Below are 18,921 nucleotides of genomic sequence, written 5' to 3' on the forward strand. Positions count from 1 at the left end.
GAGCGAGCAGAGATGGCACATCCCACAATCAGTACCAATGCTGAAAATAGGTGAAGTGGTCTTTCCACTATATATCATATATCAAGACTTTGTCCCTCCTCATGCCAAGGAAAGTGGAGCCAAACAGGCACAGAGTATGGCAGACAAAGAACAAGGAAGAGCCGTTAGGATGTAGGACAGAGTAGTGGTCCAGAAAGCAAACAGGTAGAGGGTCTTGTTACAATATTGATCAAAACGTGTAGTCTTATCGTAGTTGGGTGCATAGATGGAGTAGATCCATACATTACCAGCGATGAACCAACAGAAGAGGAAAAGAGAGGCCAAGGAATTCAAAGTCTCGCAGAATTGGCTGAGGGGGTTGACGGTGCCATCCTTGGACTTCAGGGTATATTGCAAGAAGGCAAGCACAGTCACCAGTAAGCCAAAAGCTCCTGCCACCAGCAGGTAGATGGGTATCATGGGCTGCCCGGGGCATTCACCCAAGTACATTGCACCTATTGCAATCTGTGCAGGGGACAACATGCAGAGAATGGAATATGTAAAGGCCAAGGAGTATGTTGAATATGATGTAGCGGTTGCCTGGTCTGAAGGACTGAGATCCGTTGCGGCATGTTGCGCGTCGCTTCCGGATCTCGTTGTCGTCACTGTAATACTCCCCATGGCTGATATTCCACTGAACTGAAAAGGTGCTTGATTTAGGATTTGTAGTGGTGTTCAATTAGAACTTAACCAGAAAGATGTCTTGCCAATGAGAACTAGAGACGGTCTCGATAACTGTCTGATTTCAGTTCTGTGTTTCATCTCGTCGAAAGAGAGTCGGTCGGTACTCCTTGCGCTCTGATAGAAAAGTGGTCGTTCTGTGACTACGCTGGTCCCTTTTATACCATTCCTAGTGGGATGCCTATTACGTCCCGCTCAAGTCACTACGACTCAGCCATAACCATATATGGAGTTCTCGCTACAGCTATGCCCAAATAAGGTGTCGTCTAACCCATTGGTTCCCAAATATTTTCAGTGGAAACTCAAAGGATTTTTCTTTTTACCCATGTGTCCGCAACCCAAAAATGGGAAACACTGCTGTAGTTGGTCTGCTCTTTTTGTCCTCTGCATGAGGCAAAAGGTGGAGGAGCCTGGAGTAGAAACCAGCTAACCCCACCCCCCCAAAAGTTACATAGTGAAGCTTTAAGCACTACCAATCTTGTCATTTTCTTTGCTAATAATAAGTTGGATGGGTATATTTATTGCCAGACCCAGAGGGTCGGCCTACATGACCCTCTGGGTCGGCCTACATGAGGCTTTGTCTGTCCCTCTTTCGTCCATATATATAGGCATTTTCTTTTTTCCCTCTTTTGTCCATATATGGGCATAAAAGGGACTCTTTTGTCCCTATTTTGTCCATATATGGGCATAAAAGGGACAGAGACAGACACATACAGAGATCTCTTTTGTCCCTCTTTCGTCCCTCTTCTGTCCCTCTTTTCCTCTTTTCTGTCCCTCTTTTCCTCTGCACACACGTCATGCGAAGTCCGGCCATTCAGATTTCAACCACTAGGGGTCTGGCAGTACCAGGTTTCCTGGTTCTAGTTTTCTGACATTTGACTTTTTTAGGTAAAAACAAACAAAAACGTTCTCATCAAAAATATGGCAGCCCCCCTGTAACACCCTATGGGGTCACTAACGTACAATTGTAATTATGTGAATTTCATAATGTTGCTGATGTCTGAGGTGGGCTTCAGGATGCTCGGGCTTCAGGATGCTCACTGACATCATAGATGGTATGTTTGTGTCCCTGCCCCCATCCCTGTTTTTTTTTCTAAAGGCAGGTCTTCGGGTGATTTTCACCCAATGTTAGTGATAGAGGGTAATAAAAAAAAACACAATGGTCAGCTAATGCAATTAGAGTGCCTTCACTGGACAAGGCTCACATGTCCCAAGAATGGGTGGACAGGAAAAATTCCCAGCTCCATTATTCTTTTTTTATGAATATTTTTGTAACAATACCCAAATTGTTCACAGATTTTGCTGCTTTTTTATAAGGATTTTTAAAGATTTTCGTATTTTTGTGAAATGTCATGAAATATTAACACATTCTCTGCTAGGTAATTAATCCGCTACTGCCAGCGGTTTTTGAGTGGTGCCAACCACTCCTATATCTGACTTTGTCCGTGTGTCCGTCTGTATGTATGTCTGTCTGTCCAATAAACAAACATTGATGACAAGATCAATACGGGGCTCATCAAAGGCACCACTCTCTTCACATAAGGTGTGATTTTTAAGTGGTGCCGAAGGCAACCACTCCTATACATGACTTTGTCCGTGTGTCCGTATGTATGTATGTATGTATGTATGTATGTTTGAGCACGGCACACGCAGTGTGCAGCCACCAGGAGGCAGAGTTTAGTAAAACACATTTTTGGAATAAATTGACAGGGATTTAACATTGTTTCTCTAGTTCATATATAGCCCAATTAAATAAACTCATCAAAGGCACCGCTTCATTCACACAGGGTGTGTTTTTTTTTACCTTATTTTGACGATCCACAGAGAGCCACGGAAGTCATATTGTAGACACGGATGTTAACAAAGGCTGTCTGGGGGTAGGGGAAGGGTCTCGTCTATCCACCGGTACAAAAGTTTACAATAGTTTACAGCGATTGTCCATTGTGTTGTAATCGGCAGTTGAATAAGGCTTGTTTTCTTAAGAAAAAAGAAGATACCCGAGCTAGATGTGTTTTTCTACATCTCATAACATGGGAGTGGACGGAAGTGAATCTTTTTGGGATGACGTCATTTCCATCTATTCCTTCTCTCGCAGTCAAGGGATCATTCATAGGTTAGCGAAGAGTACCTTCACACGTTTTTAATACATTTCACGTAGATCTACGTCAATGGTGCCAAAGATTGGATTTGAAATGGCGTAGATCTATTCTACGTCAATGGCAGGGAATGTGTTAAAGAAGAGTACCTACATTTTACATGACATTGTTGTACTAAATATTTTGTATGGATTTTTTTATATCGGGTAAAATATACCCAACCTTAGTGATGGTGTGACAATTCAACGTTAGTGTTCTAGGGAACATCATTGAGCTAGACACATTAGGGTGTAAATGCTACCGAAATGGGAAATAATAGTGTTTTGATGAGAAAACCTCATTTCAAGCATCGAAGAGACAACGATTCTATGCTGACAGGAAGAGTCCGACTAGTTGGTGTTAAACTGTAAAATGTACTTGGTAGCCATGGCAAGGAGGGGAGCACCCGTGGGCACTCCGGGGAAAGGACCACTAGACCCGGCAATATCAATGTGGGAGTACTGCAGAGGGTTCTGAGAGTCAACACCATGCCTATCAAGACCAGAGGCCATGATGAGGAAAGCAGCTGGGGCCTGGTGTCCTCGGGGAGTAGCAGTAGATGGCTGGTTGCCGCACTGGAGAATATCCTCATACTCAGACTTCCCTTTGTGGTGCTCGTAGTCCTCCCGCCTAATGTTGGACACCTCAAACACGTCCCCCAAAACCTCTCCGGCTTTCTGCCACTGCACCGCGTTTCCGGAGCGCCGGGCCGGGCCGTTATCCATGATGATAGAGTAGTTGGGTCCCATGGCCCGGATGGCGTGGCCGGTCAGAGTAGCGATAGTGAACAGCTGGGGAGACACCTCCCGCTTGGCCTTCTCCTTCATCTCGCAGAGAAGGTCCACCATCACCATGCGTCCCTCGGCGTCGGTGTTGCCCACTCTCACCCTGCGGCCCGCGCGGGACACGACCAGCTCGTCGGCCACGTAGCAGTCCGGACCCACGCTGTTCCTCACCATCGCCATGGAGCCCACCACCTTCAGATGCTTTGGCCTCAGCGTGGCCAGGATCTGGAAGAAACCGGCGACGGCGGCCGCTCCGCACTTGTCCCTGTGCATCCCGGCCATGACGCCTCCCGCCTTGATGTCCGCTCCGCCGGTGTCATAGGTGATACCCTTGCCCACCAACATCAGTGTGTTTTGGATGGGTCCCTCTCCACAGTACTGGAGCTCGATTACTCTGGCCTGGTGACGGGGTACGGCATTGGCACAGCGGTTGACCGCGGCCAGACAGGGGTACTCCTTCTCCAGGTGTTGCACGTCTTCCAACACGTTCACCTGCACGGGGCTGTCCGCGAAGAGTTCCTGGACGTACTCGGCCACGCGGGGAGCAGCCATGCGCTCGGGGTCGGAGCCACCGATGTCGCGGTACACCAGTCTCCCGCTCTCCAGGGCATTGGCCACTTCCATCACTTGCGGCCCTTGGGCCTCCTGTGCCACCCACAGGCCCAGAACGCACACCTTGTACGGGCTGGCCTTCCTGTTGGCCTCCCTCACCTCCAGGGGCATGTAGAGCGCGTGAAGGGCCCCAAGGGCCGCCACCAGAGGGCTATGCTCGTAGTCGTCGTGAGGAGGACAGACCAGCAATGGACGCTGCATACCTGCTTTCATGGCCCGCCTGATGGCACTTCCCGCGGCGTCGCCAAAGCGCCTGACATCATCGTAGTCGCGGTTCACCGGGCCGGTGGAGGCAAACACCATCCGATTACCGGGGAGGCCAGGTACCTTCAAAAACACAGCCTCATCCCTGAGACCGGTGTCCACGGAGCAGTAGTCTTTCAGTGGCCCTTTCAGACATTCCAGCTGTGGGGGCAACGAGGCTTCGCTCTGGGTCACCAAGACGATGCCGTCATAATTCTGATTTTTAGGGTCAGTGGTCCACTGGATAGGTTGGATGCTGGCCATTACTCGTCCTACTTCCCTGCCGTCTTGATAAAGAGACTGGACAGCTGATGACTGGTTCCACCTTATATATATATATATGCTGCCACTTGGTGACATCATCAGAGAGTATGTACAGTATGTTTCCAAAACGATACACAACTGCACATTATCCTCCTGAAACTTCAGCTAAAAACTCCACCACCAACTTTTCTATTGGCTGTAAATACATCAAAAAAAGAATGTATAAATATAGGACAAAACCGAATATCATATCATACAAGACTCATGATTCATGCCTTCATTTTAAATCACCTAGACTACATTTACACACTTTTTACTGGCTTCCTGAAGAAAAAGAAAAGAGAAAAAAACATCCAAACCTTTGCAGCTTGGCTGTTAACCAGATTCAAGAGGAGAGAGAGCATGTTATTCCAGTTTTAGCTGCTCTGCACCGGCCTCCTGTACACTTCAAATTGATTTCAAGGTCCTCCTCCTTACATACGAAGCCCTTAATGGGCAAGGACCAAGCTACATTGCTAACTCCCCTGTCAGCTACATTGGATAATACCAATAACAGCAGAAAGAAGATCAGTGATACAGCCTTTATCAATTATGCCCCAAAGCTATGGAACACAATACCTTTAGATATAGGGAATCCAGCTCCATAGATATTTCCAAAAGAAAGTTTAAAACCCAAAATATTTTTACTTCAGCCTTTAACAAGCTTTGCACTTGATCTCAGCTGCACTTTTGTACTGCACTCTGATTTTATTCATTTTATTATGTTGTAAAGCATTTTGAGCTGCAATTCCTGTATGAATGTGCTACAAATTATGTTTATTCTTATTTCAAAAATTCATATAGTCCAGCCATCCCATCTACATTAAAATATTATCTGTTTTTCCATGTCTGCCTCTTTACTTATGTAAACATGAACCATATATCATATCTTCTCTAGAGTTATGACAAAGTGCAACAGACCAGAAAATAATTTCTCTATTACCATCCGATATGCGCTCGAATAGCCTGAATAGATATGCAGTGGAACGCTCTCCCAAATAAAACAGGCCTTTTAAATTGCGGTTTGAATTTCCAGCCTTGGGTTGAAGGCAGCCATGGTGGACAGCTGTAGTATATTTGCCTCTGCGTTCATATGACACAGGGGGATAAGGGAGAGCAAGGAGACACTGGTGACTGGGTCTTCCATTACCTGCATTAGTGGCTTTAACCTTTCGTGTTACATGATCTCTTTGGGACAGGATGAGCCTCAAACTACTGGACTACCAGTAAGAGATATATGGCCTAATCTTATCTCACAATTTAACCCCATTTTGACCGGGCACCATAAGAAGAAATGTGCTCTCATTTTTCAATTAAATAACGTTTTGACTTTGTGTGTTTGTATGCATGACCTGCATGTATGTCTGTATGACTATATGTATGTATGAGTACGGCATAAACAGCTGCAACTGATTGCAATACAAAGCTGCAACTGATTACACCCATTTAAGATAGAGGGAGAGAGACAGCAGCAGCCTGCCTGATCTTTAATTAGCAATTTATTTGTAACACCTGGGTGTGAGGCGCTGCTTACTTCGCACAGTAACTTTACAGCAATAGTTGAGATGGAGCAGGTGAAAATGCAGTGTTAGACTGATGATAGAACCTGCTGTTGGTCACTGATTATGAATCCAGGTAAGTCAGCTGCTCTTAAACTTAAAATTAGTCAGCTTCATCTTTCTTTTTATTCTTTTTTTCTTGTTCTTTCTTTTGTTTAGTACCGTATGGAAGCCGTTTTTAATCACATCATTGACAATTCTATAACATCAGTGTGTGCCAGCTTCCTGCCATTGCAAATACATTATGTTATCTGATAGAGTGGATCAATTCACAGCTTGATTATAGGATATCAAATAGACCAATTATTTGTTTACCAACATTGAGACGCACAGGTGATTGTTTTATGCAATCAATTCTCAACCTGTTGTTTCGGGGTGCGTTGGTTTCAGCACGCCCCAACCCCCTCTTGTGTGTTGGCTAGTGCTGCTCGCCCTAGCGAGACTTCACAGAATGGGTTTCATTGCGCGCATACTGGTTGCACGCATACTGGTTCTTATCAGTGTGGCGTCGTCTGTTAAGGGATCTATACTACAGTACATTTAAAGCCAGTATACACCAAGCCTCACCTGCTCTCTGATCTCTGTGCCTCATACACAAAGAAAAATCACACCCAGTGTGAAGTGAGCGGTGTTATTTAGAAACAACAGTGGTCATCACAGTGATGAAAGCTCACTTAAAAAAACAGAAGTATTTTTTGAAGTACGTGGTGGTATTTATAGGTTATTATTTCATCATGCGTCTCGCTAGCCAATCAAAGCAAAGGGTCTGAATAGAGTCAGCCAATCACGGTACGGCTGGCTCCATTCCACCACTGTGTGCATATAACAGCCAGGGAAATTGAACGGCAGACGGGCGAGGCGAGGCCAGAAAGTTAAATACAGCACAGTTAAATTAACCTTTTATACAGGGTGTGAATAGAGTCAGCCAATCACAGTACAGGGAAAGACAAATTCCCAACCCCACTTATAGGAGCGGCTACACCGCTCAAAAAACATACACACACACCCTTTGTGTATGTTCCTTAAGCAAGGGATAATGCATGGGGAGGTAGTCATTATTGAAATTTATAGCCCGACAGGGCGATTAACCACCGAGGCGCAGCCGAGGTGGTTAATCGCCCTGAAGGGCTTTAAATTTCAATAATGACTACCTCCCCATGCATTATCCCGCTTATTACACGGCTACTTAATAAATACATAAATACATTTACCCAAAAGTAACAACAAAACGAAGTATTTCCTTGCGGCAATGAAAGTATTCCATAAGTATTGGGCTGGGCGGACAAGTTCGCCTCGCAAAAACAAATGACGAAATGGAAAAAAACTCGCCCCAAAACACACTCGCCCCCCATTCTATTTACTGCCGATTTGCCTGTAATACCGCCGGATTTGCCCCGGGGCGACTGTGTTTTGGGGCGAGCGTTTTGGTATTCCCCCGTTGTTGTGCCACGATAAACAAGGAAGCGCAGTGGATCAAATAGAATGACTTCTCGGTTATTGCATCGTCTATTTCTCACTTCAAATGTTTTCAAAAACATTCTTGAGAGCAACGTTTAGTTGTAAATGACATTGTTTGTTTGTTTACATGGCTGTCATGTTGGATAAAGCATATAACCAAGCAGCACAGGTTGACATGAGCAGGTGTTCTGAGTCTCTGATTACACAGCGGTCCGTTATAGAGCTCATCGGTCATTATCCAGAAATAATGACCGATGACTGACCAATCAGAATCGAGCATTCAACCAAGCCGTGTAATAAGGGGGTATAATGTTTCCCTTATTATCATAACACATATTAAATTAAATCATTAAATTATTAATTATAAAAAAGAAAGAAAAAAATATATACTTATTAATTTGTCTCTTCATGGTAATGTTGAATTGGTTACAATAAAATATATTTTGACAATAAATTAATAAATAAATCTATTTATTTATTCATTTATTTTATTTTATCCATTCACAAAAAATAAAAGAAACATGCACACAAGAAACGCACGATGATGTTTGTCTGTCTCTCGCTCGCTCGCACGCACGCACGCACGCACGCACGCACGCACGATTGTATGTCTTACCTTCCACACAAGAGGGTCTGGCCCGGGTGGTCCCAGCAACTTGACCAGGGAAGCAGGAACACTTGACGGTTTGGGAGCGCTCCTCAATCTTGTTCTTATTACAGCAGCGATGAATGGCCACCACCTCGCATGTCCCCTGCTTGACCTGGTATGAGACTGACACACACACACACACACACACACACACACACACACACACACACACACACACACACACACACACACACACACACACACACACACACACACACACACACACACACACACACACACACACACACACACACACACACACACGATGTATTGTGAGCTTGTAGAGCGTCTTTTCACTTGTCTTACAACATAATATATAGGACTTAAAGAGGTGGTGCCATGGTTTTGCACTTTTTCTGTTTTTCATGTGTATGAGGTTGATAGAACTTCATTAAGCCCCCTGGTGGTGTTGTTTTTATGGTGTTTTATGTCTTCTATGACTATTTTGAGTTTCTACCTGGAGGCTGAAACCTTGAGGGTCAAACGTGCCAATAGAAAAACATCCCTTTAGTGACATAGTAAAATTGTACCCTCCCCCTCATTATCATAACACATAAACAGGTGTGGGCATGAGGAGGAGATGGGACTAGGACAGGTGGGTGGTGCTAAGGTGAGAACCAGGTATACTTAATGAACTGGATGCGTGTCCACTTAAAAACATAATTTTAACAATTTCTGGGGGGGGGGGGGGGGGGGGTAGTCACTGAAAATCACAGCACCCCGTCTTTAAGCTTATCAGCGGGGACCTGAGGGTGTGGCGCGCCATGTGGGAAGTCGGTCAGATCAGCAGATCTCCAAATATATTGATAAATCTGCAAATCCCCATATACTGTATGGAGTATGCTGATGTCATCAATATAACAAAACAGACTGGCGTCATAGACTGACAGACTCTATATTTGGGCATGCCTGACTCGGAACTCCATATATGGACATAGAAGGGACGTACAGAGACAGAGAGATGGGTAAAACGGGTATTGCATAAACGGGTGGGGCATGCATTTCCAACTTGCATCGTTCTCGAGTATGGCTGGTGCCCAACAGGCACCGGTCTATCAGTCCCTCTCTATACATTCACAAAATACCTGCGTACGTGCAGTGAACCTGCATGTCCTTCATGCATCACCGCCCAACCGATCGACTTCAAACTCAGCACGCATACCGCCAATAGGCTCTATGCACAGCAGCCATATTATCACTTCCTTCACAGGTGTTACCAATGACCCTAATGAAGGCTCTGTTCCATTTAGTGTAGCACAGTGGTTTCCACGACCCCCATAACTCCGAGAGTGTACAAATGGAACCAAATGGACCCTTACGGGTCCATTTGGACATAGAATTTGGACAAATGGACCCTTACGGGTCCATTTGGTTCCATTTGTACACTCTCAGAGTTACACACCTGTAAGGGACCATTTGGAAGCCCATGAGGGTCCCCTGGACCCCAACTGTAGACCCACTGGTGTAACAGAGTGTTTCCAGTGAGCCAACATGCACAATATTGACTCTGACCAGAATGGAACAGAGCCTTCATTAGTATCATTGGTAACACCTGTGAATGTCTTCATAATATGGCTGCTGTGAATAGAGCCTATTACCTGAGGGAGTGTGGCTGTCCAGTACCGCCAATCTGACTGATATACCCAAACAGAGGCATATACAGGTATGGAGATCACCGATCTGTCCGTTGTTATGCCCATATATGTGCATATACATGGGCATATACTGATGACATCAGGGATTTCCATATGGGCATAAAAGGGAAAAGGATAGACAGATGCAAGTAGGCCATGTGCCCAACTGTGGCCAACGGGCACCAGATCTATCCATTTGAACAATTCATGACCAAATGCTATTGAATCATTCACTATTGCACGGACAACACAAATTGCAGTTATAGAGTACATATATACACGTTTCATTTGCACGGCAAATGTTTCTCAGTGCAGTGCATTCATTAACAACACAAGCCCGCTCTCGGATTTAAAACCCACTGTCCGTCACTGTGTTGACATAAATCCCACAAGCTGTAAAAAAAAAACACACAAAAAACCCAATAAGCTGGTTATTTCTCTGATTTGACTTAGCTCCTAGTTCTTTGTCATAATAAAAATGTATGTATTCCAAGGAGAAATCATCCATATTTTATGAGGGCTTACGGGAGAGCCTTTTACAGCTCAGTGCATTGCAATGCGTCGACATACACTTTATTGAATGAACTTAAACAACACGTTTACATATTCTGCCCTGGGAGAATGGTTTGCCGTGTGTGTGTGTGCGTTCGTTCGTTTGTGTGTGCGTGCACGCATGGTGCTAGTCACGTGCCTTCAATCACTATAATTGCTATTCAAACAATGCCTCAAACAAACAAATGACTCATAATCTCCCTTGATTATCTTCACGCTTCCCAAGGGGCTCATGTCTGGTTAATTAGAACATGGTACTGATGGTAAACGCTGAGTGTTGAACAACAGTCTCCTTCTGACCTACGGAGTTAACTTAAAGGCAGTGCTGCTGTAGCTACAATTAAAAATCCTGGGTATTAATTAAACTCTTATTAAAGCATACATATGTGACCAAATTTAGACCCGTAAGACATTTAAATATGTATTTCAAATACTTTTTTGTATTTTGTCATTTGTATTTATTTGGCTGGGACGGAGAAAAATAAGATACTTTCAGATATTGTTTCTTATTGTTCTTATCTTAAATACATAATGTTATTTACGTAATTTTATTCTCAAATTGACACATTTACACAGGTTTGTACTGTCGAATAAAATACAGAAACACAATGTGAGATGTCACTTCTACTCCGCCTCTGATTGGCTTACCCATCCATCAGAACAAATCCAACCACAAATGAGAGGCAGAGTGGGGTTATATAGTTATATTATAAAACATACATTAACCACTTTAGCGGCTAAAGGGGTTAGGGTTAGCCATAAAATATGGCTAAAGTTTAGCCATATTTTATACCGAGGCTATTTGAAAATAGCCGATCTACAAGCTCCAAGTAAATTTAGAATTCCAGACTTTTACTTGTAACAGAGTACTTCTACATTGCAGTATTGATACTTTTACTTAAGCAAAACATTTGAGTACTTCTCCCACCATGCACTGCAGATGGGTGGCCCACGCATTTGTTCGATATTTTCAAGGTGCAGCCCTGATCCACATAAGGTTGAGAACCACCGACATAAGCCTGACTCAAAGAGCAGCACCCAACTTCAAATCCATGCCAAAATGCTTCCTCTTCTCTCTCTCTCTCTCTCTCTCTCTTTTCTTTGTTACTTTCAGCTTAGTTTTTGAATGGTGCTAGCCACTCCAAGGACTGACTTTTCCGTCCGTCGTCCGTATGAGCACGGCCTCAACAGGTCTGTGTCCGTACGGCCACAACAGCTGCAGCTGATTGCAACACAATGATGCAACCAGTTACACTAATTAACTCATCAAAGGCACCACTCTCTTCACACTGGGTGTGATTTTTCTCAAAATGCGCAGCTCAAATGGAAAATATGGATCGTAAAATGAGCATAGACATAAAAAAAAAACAGTGGCACAAAAGGCTTTCCCAAACACATGCTTGATTTTTTTTTTTGCAGGATGATTTCTTATTTCTTATTATTCTCAAAATGACTTTCAACCACTTCAGATTTATTTGATTTGATGCTGAGCTCACTAATCTTCTGTCCACTGACAGATGTAACTGTTCCAAAGACCTAAATGTATTATTATACGGGTCCATTTAGGTTCCATTTGTACACTCTGAGTTAAAGGGATATTTCACTTTCAAAAAAACTTTGGGTCATTTTATCGTCTACTCAGGCTTTAGTGAGCCCCCCAGACTGCTTTTAAGTTGCTTGATTTAGTATTTAGATATTTGATAATGATTTTATCAGACACACCACCTTCCTATACAAACCCATTATAACTTCAAACTCCATTTTTAACCTGTTAGATTCATCAAAAACACCCGTCCTTGGTTCTGCTGACTCACCCTGCCCTCCTAATATGTGAGGGGCCGTGTTTTTTCGATAACTTTTTTCATTTTTTTTGCCCCCCAAAAAAATATATTAAAAATAAATGAAAAAGAATTGCTCCTCTCTCTCTGTAAGCATGCAGTAACAGCCTGATTTGGTTATATTAGCCTCCAGCGTGGATTGGAATGCTCTGTGAGAGAGATCATTATTGATCATCATAATACATGTTTCACAACTGCCGGTGTGTCTTAAGACTATCTGACCTACTGAAACTTTTGCCACACTGTTTACAGTAGAAAGGTTTTTCTTCAGTGTGCACACGCAGGTGTGTCTTCAGATCTTACATCTGTGGAGACGCTGGTGTCTCTTAAGATGACCTAAGACACTGAAACTCTTGTCACATAGTTTGCAGTAGAAAGGTTTTTCTCCAGTGTGAATACTCTGGTGTTTCTTAAGAGTATCGAAGACACTGAAACTCTTGTCACATAGTTTACAGTGGAAAGGTTTCTCTCCAGTGTGAATACGCTGGTGTTTCCTCAGATTACTTAAGTCACTGAAACTCTTGTCACACTGTTTACAGTGGAAAGGTTTTTCTCCGGTGTGGACACGCTGGTGTGTCCTCAGGTGACTTATCTGATTGAAACTCTTGTCACACTGTTTACAGTGGAAAGGTTTTTCTCCAGTGTGAATACGCTGGTGTTTCCTCAGACTATCTACGACACTGAAACTCTTGTCACATAGTTTACAGTGGAAAGGTTTCTCTCCAGTGTGAATACGCTGGTGATTCTTAAGACTATCTAAGACACTGAAACTCTTGTCACATAGTTTACAGAGGAAAGGTTTCTCTCCAGTGTGAATACGCTGGTGTTTCTTAAGACTATTCAAGACACTGAAACTCTTGTCACATAGTTTACAGTGGAAAGGTTTTTCTCCAGTGTGAATACGCTGGTGTTTCTTAAGACTATCTAAGACACTGAAACTCTTGTCACATAGTTTACAGAGGAAAGGTTTCTCTCCAGTGTGAATACGCTGGTGTGTCTTCAGGGCACTTATCTGATTGAAACTCTTGTCACATAGTTTACAGTGGAAAGGTTTCTCTCCAGTGTGGACATACTGGTGTCTGTTCAGACTACCTGACTCACTGAAACCTTTGTGACACTGTTTGCAGATGTGAGTTTTCTTTCCTTTGTAAATCGTCTGATTTTTCTTTACATCACCTGGTTGAGTTAAAACCTCGGTAAACCGTTGATGGCTTTGAGATTTTGGTGGGTCTGTGTCTCCTTGTTTCCGGCTGGTTACAGAGCTGACTATTTGCTGACGGGCCTCTGAGCAGATATGTCCATGCCTCAGCGTTTGGCGGTTGAGGTCGTCGTGGCTCGGATGAGACGTGAAGGTACACTCAGAACAGGAGAGCTTAGTCTGGGAGGATTGGGACCACACTCCTCCCAGGAGTGGCGGTTCATGGTCAGCGCTGCTGCTGTACATGGACTGTGATGGGAACAGAGTTCTGTTGAGGCTGGAAAATGTGCCCTCTCTATCTCCCTGTATTCTTTGTCTACCAAAGTTCTGTATAGCTTTCTCTCACAACACGTGTGGACACAGCATCGTCTGGTCTAGAAGTGGAAGTCTAAAGTAACTTCACACCTCATATATCTGAGCAGAGCTTTGGTCTGACCTCACTCACAACATAATCAGTTGCCATGCATGCCTAGCAACACCGATGTGTGCAGGATGCCACCCCCTCCATAATTGGGCAAGAGTGATGTCAGTGATGTCAGCATGACGGCAGAGATCCACATCGAAGCCACGCCATGTGTTTCTCATTTTGTGTGTTTATCATTTACTAATTAGTCAAGTAAATGACAGTTTAAGTTAAGTTTGCGGTACAACTCGATGTGGTTTAAAACGTCTCACGAAGCTCAGCAACGGGTGATTATGACACACCGAATGCCAGAATGAACCAAATGTCCAAATCATGGCAGAAATAGTCACTTGTTGATATAGCTTTATTGAATTCCTTGACCCCAAAAACATATATTTTGACACCAAGATTGACCTTCTAAGTGGCTTGGAAACTGAGATATTGGCACTTATAGATATTACATGGTGGCCATCTTTGAAATCCAAGATGGCCGCCTTCTGCCATCTTGATGACGTGGCTCCCCGTCCAAAATGAAACTTATGGTGATGGAGAGCATATAGAAACAAGACCAGGCGACCTGGTTCTGCCAGACCCGGCAGATGCCCATGTGTCTATGCCCATGTATGGACGAAAGGGGGACAGACTTTTATAAGCCGGACCTCACATGACGTGTTAGCCTGTGTATGCCCATATATGGACGAAAGGGGGACAGACTTTTATGGCTGGGGCCTAAGGGCAGAGGGGGCATGCCCATGTATGGAGAAAACAGGTACAAAGCCTCATGTAAGCCAGACCCCTTGGGTCTGGCAACAAAAATGTGGCGCTTTTGTCAGCCGTGTCCACATCTTCCTCAAATCTGGTCCTAAGCAACCTGACTGATGAAGAATTGCGTCAAATGGGGGTCCGTGGGCCTAATGCATATCAAATTGGGGGTCCTTGACATGACCAAACAATGTCCTTGAACAAAAAGTGAAGGGAAATATTCTGTATGAAAGCACCACCCAGTATCTGAATTAGCATGTTGTCTCTGTCGGGTGGAAACCTCATGTGTCCAAAACAGTTCATTTTCAGGATTCAAGTAAAAGAAAATGGCAAAAGTAGCAGATATGCAAGCTCGAAACCCGTCGCTTCACGCCGCGTTTTGAGCTTGCAGATCTGCTACTTTTGATGCTTTTGTGTGGCTGCAGTATGATCAAGTAGGGCGTTAATAGGCTCTATTCACAGCAGCCATATTATGAAGACATTCACAGGTGTTACCAATGATACTAATGAAGGCTCTGTTCCATTCTGGTCAAACAGCGTCAGGGTGCTAATATTGTGCATGTTGGCTCACTGGAAACACTCTGTTACACCAGTGGGTCTACAGTTGGGGTCCAGGGACCCTCATGGGCTTCCAGATGGCCCCTTGCAGGTGTGTAACTCTGAGAGTGTACAAATGGAACCAAATGGACCCGTAAGGGTCCATTTGGTTCCTTAAGGGTCCATTTGGAGCCTTCATTAGTATCATTGGTAACACCTGTGAAGGAAGGGATAAATATCGCTGCTGTGCATAGAACCTCATTACGGATATGGAGATGAGGTTTCTGCCCGACAACAGCGAAGTGTTAGTTTTCTTTTCTTTCTTCTTGTGCTTTCTGAACCCTGCAGACGGAGCAGCAGTGTGTTCTTTCCAAACCTTTGCTATATATGCGCTGCTCTTGAAAGTCGACTGTGTCAAATTCTTTGGGCAAAGCTCGCCCCTCCCGGTGACGTTAACACCTAAATCCTGTTTTTACAAGCGAAGGAAATCCTTAGTTATACCGTAACCGCGAGGCCGGGATTTCATTTCATCTGACGTGACTTTGGCGAAACTCCCAAACTTTCCATGCTCGGCTTTTGCAGACAGACACGAAATGCGAGCACATGTGCAATGCTCGTGCTCGCGCACGCACGCACGCACGCACGCACGCACGCACGCACGCACGCACGCACGCACGCACGCACGCACGCACACACACACACACACACACACACACACACACACACACACACACACACACACACACACACACACACACACACACACACACACACACACACACACACACACACACACACACACACACACGTTTGTATTACTATACTTGTGAGGACATCAACACTTTAGGACAGCCATGTTATGAATGCCATTTAAAAATAATAATTGCCATTTTTAACCGTAAGCCTAAAGCCGAAAAACAGCCGATCTACAAGCCCACAACGCGTCGCGCTGCGACGCGTTGTGAGCTTATAGATCAGCTATTTTTCGGTGCATGACACTGGCGCGCAACTAAGTATAAATCATGTTGAACTATAATTCCAATCCCTAAAGCTAACCTCTAAGACACCTAAATGTCTAATCCTGACCTGAATGTTTTTCTAATTATAAACGTATCTCTAAAAAAATGTTTTTTTAAACTATAAAACAACCATTTGTCTTGTGAGGACCAGGAAAACGGTCCACACAATGTATATTTCTTCAAATTCTACTATACTTGGTCCTCGTTAGTATAGTAATACAAACAAACACACACACACGCAGCATTTCTGCAGGCCGTGCCCCCTCTCATCCTGTCTGATTTAAAGTTTGTTTGTTCTCTCCCCCCGAAAGCTCCATCAATGATCCCTGGCTCTCTGTCCTCATCCCTCCTCTTTCATTTCTCTCACTCGTCTGGCTCTGGCTCTCTCCCGAGGCCACAGGATCCGCTGGATTAGCCCGTAACAAACACACAAGCAGCACACACACGCGCACGCACACACACACCAGTGTCGTAAAGTAGTGCCGCACTATGAGCTTGTAGATCTGCATTTTTTTTTGAAAAATCGTGAAAATGTGTGCACATCTTTGAATATATATATTTGTACTCAAGTACTGTACTTAATTACACATTTGAGGTATTTGTACTTTACTTGAGTATTTCCAATTTCCAATACTTTTACTTCTACTCCACTACATCTCAGAGGCAAATATTGCACTTTTACTCCACTATAATTATTTGAAAACTTTAGGTACTAGTTACTTTGCAGATATAAATGATGACATTATAAAACATACATTAACCGCTTTAGTCCTATTCTATACCTAGGCTATTTGAAAATAGCCACTTGTCGATCTGATATTTTCAAACATTTTAGTACTTTTAATTTTGGTACTTTAGGTACATTTTGATGCAAACATTTTGAACACAGGCCTTTTACTTGTAACAGAGTATTTTTATATTGTGGTATTGTTACTTTTACTTAAATAAAATACTGTATACTTTTCCCACCACTGACGCACGCGCACGCGCACGCACACGCGCACGCGCACGCACACGCACACACACACACACACACACACACACACACACACACACACACACACACACAGAATAGAATAAAAATACAATAGAACTCTATGATCCTGCCATTATTTCCCTTTGGAATCAATAGTTGCGTGGCCAGCAACATAATAATGGAAGAACTGAGTGATGATGAAATAAACTGGAAGCATCGATAGCCTACAGTTCAAAACCACGTCAGTGTCAAATTGATGCTCATCACAAAGATCAGGCTACAACTCAACATCTGTGAGCTGGATTCAACGTTAACACTGCTGTGACAATAATGTTGTTTCCACCAATAAAAGAAAGAAAGTGCCCAGTGTGTGTGTGTGTGTGTGTGTGTGTGTGTGTGTGTGTGTGTGTGTGTGTGTGTGTGTGTGTGTGTGTGTGTGTGTGTGTGTGTGTGTGTGTGTGCGTGTGCGTGTGCGTGTTAGTCCCATTGAGATTGAAATCTCTTAAAATGTAGTTTACCAGAGAGACCCGGCAAAAAAGCACATTGGTACATACATATTTTATGTAGTTACTGTACGACTATGGACAAAAATAATAAACAGTAGTACTCTAGAAAAACTGCAAATATAATAAGGTGAAAGGGACAGACAGACAGACAGACAGACAGACAGACAGACAGACAGACAGACAGAGAGGGGGATCCTGCAGTTATGCAGGTTCAAATCTCAGTCGACACATGAGAGTTTTGAGTCTGTCTTGTCACGCATAGAGACTTCTTTCATAATGCAATCCTAGCACAGAATTTGCCCGGTTTGTTCATGCTTTGAAACACTTATAATAATATAGTAACTGTAACAAGTGCTTTTCAAGACGTGTTTCTTGAAATTAATTAAACAAAATTTAAAAAAGTGTCTGCAGTGAAAGTATAAATGATAAACGATAAAAGGATCATTTAAAAAAAAATAACAAAGAATTGGATCATAAAATGTGCATGAGCAATGAGATAAAAACATAAAGAAAAACAAGAATATTATGATTCCCTAACAGTCGCTTTTTAAGAAGCGCTATAGCCTTGAGTGTTAATTCAACAGCGGTTAAATGAAAGTGAATTGGAGGGATTACATTGATTGTACTGTAAACACAGGACATTCCAGTCTGAGAGCTCTGACAGCAAAGGTTTTGTTACCTTTACTTATAAGCCGAGTCTCTGGCACAGCCAGGAGATGCCTGCCAGAGGAGCCCAGACTCCAGCCAAGCTCGGAATTGGTTCAAGTCAATTCTTAAAACTAACAGGCGAGCAGTGTGGAGCAACTAAAAAGCAGTGTTGATTTTGACAGCAAATTTTGATTTAGTTTTAGTCATAGTCCTTTGAATAAAATTCCATTTCGTTTTCGTCATATTTTAGTCACCTGAAATGTTTTAGTTTCTGTCTAGTTTTAGTCGACTAAATATCAAGGATTATAGTCGACTAAATCTACTGTTAATTTGGTCGACTAAAATGTATTTTGGCGGTGCCTTGATGGCGTTGTGATGGCATAT

The 18,921-nt window shown here is 43.5% G+C and overlaps 2 protein-coding genes across 2 annotated transcripts in view; both read right to left on the bottom strand.

Moving 5' to 3' along the window:
- Positions 1 to 18,921, bottom strand: part of tafa4b (TAFA chemokine like family member 4b) — a gene marked incomplete at both ends in the record, with an annotated part of 52,458 nt that overhangs the window by 27,604 nt on the left and 5,933 nt on the right. Inside the window, one exon of the mRNA XM_084061664.1 lies at positions 8,432 to 8,587. Within this exon, the coding sequence (XP_083917790.1) occupies positions 8,432 to 8,587 (156 nt within the window). The remainder of the gene's footprint in view (positions 1 to 8,431; positions 8,588 to 18,921) is intronic.
- On the bottom strand, positions 3,206 to 4,759 carry LOC311049400 (putative aminopeptidase W07G4.4; the record flags this gene model as incomplete). Its single annotated transcript, XM_084062971.1, has 1 exon — positions 3,206 to 4,759. One exon carries the CDS (start codon positions 4,757 to 4,759, stop codon positions 3,206 to 3,208), a length of 1,554 nt encoding a protein of 517 aa, XP_083919097.1.

The sequence above is a fragment of the Gymnoscopelus microlampas genome (assembly GCF_963454915.1).
Source record: "Gymnoscopelus microlampas genome assembly, chromosome: 7".
Classification (NCBI taxonomy): Eukaryota; Metazoa; Chordata; class Actinopteri; order Myctophiformes; family Myctophidae; genus Gymnoscopelus; species Gymnoscopelus microlampas.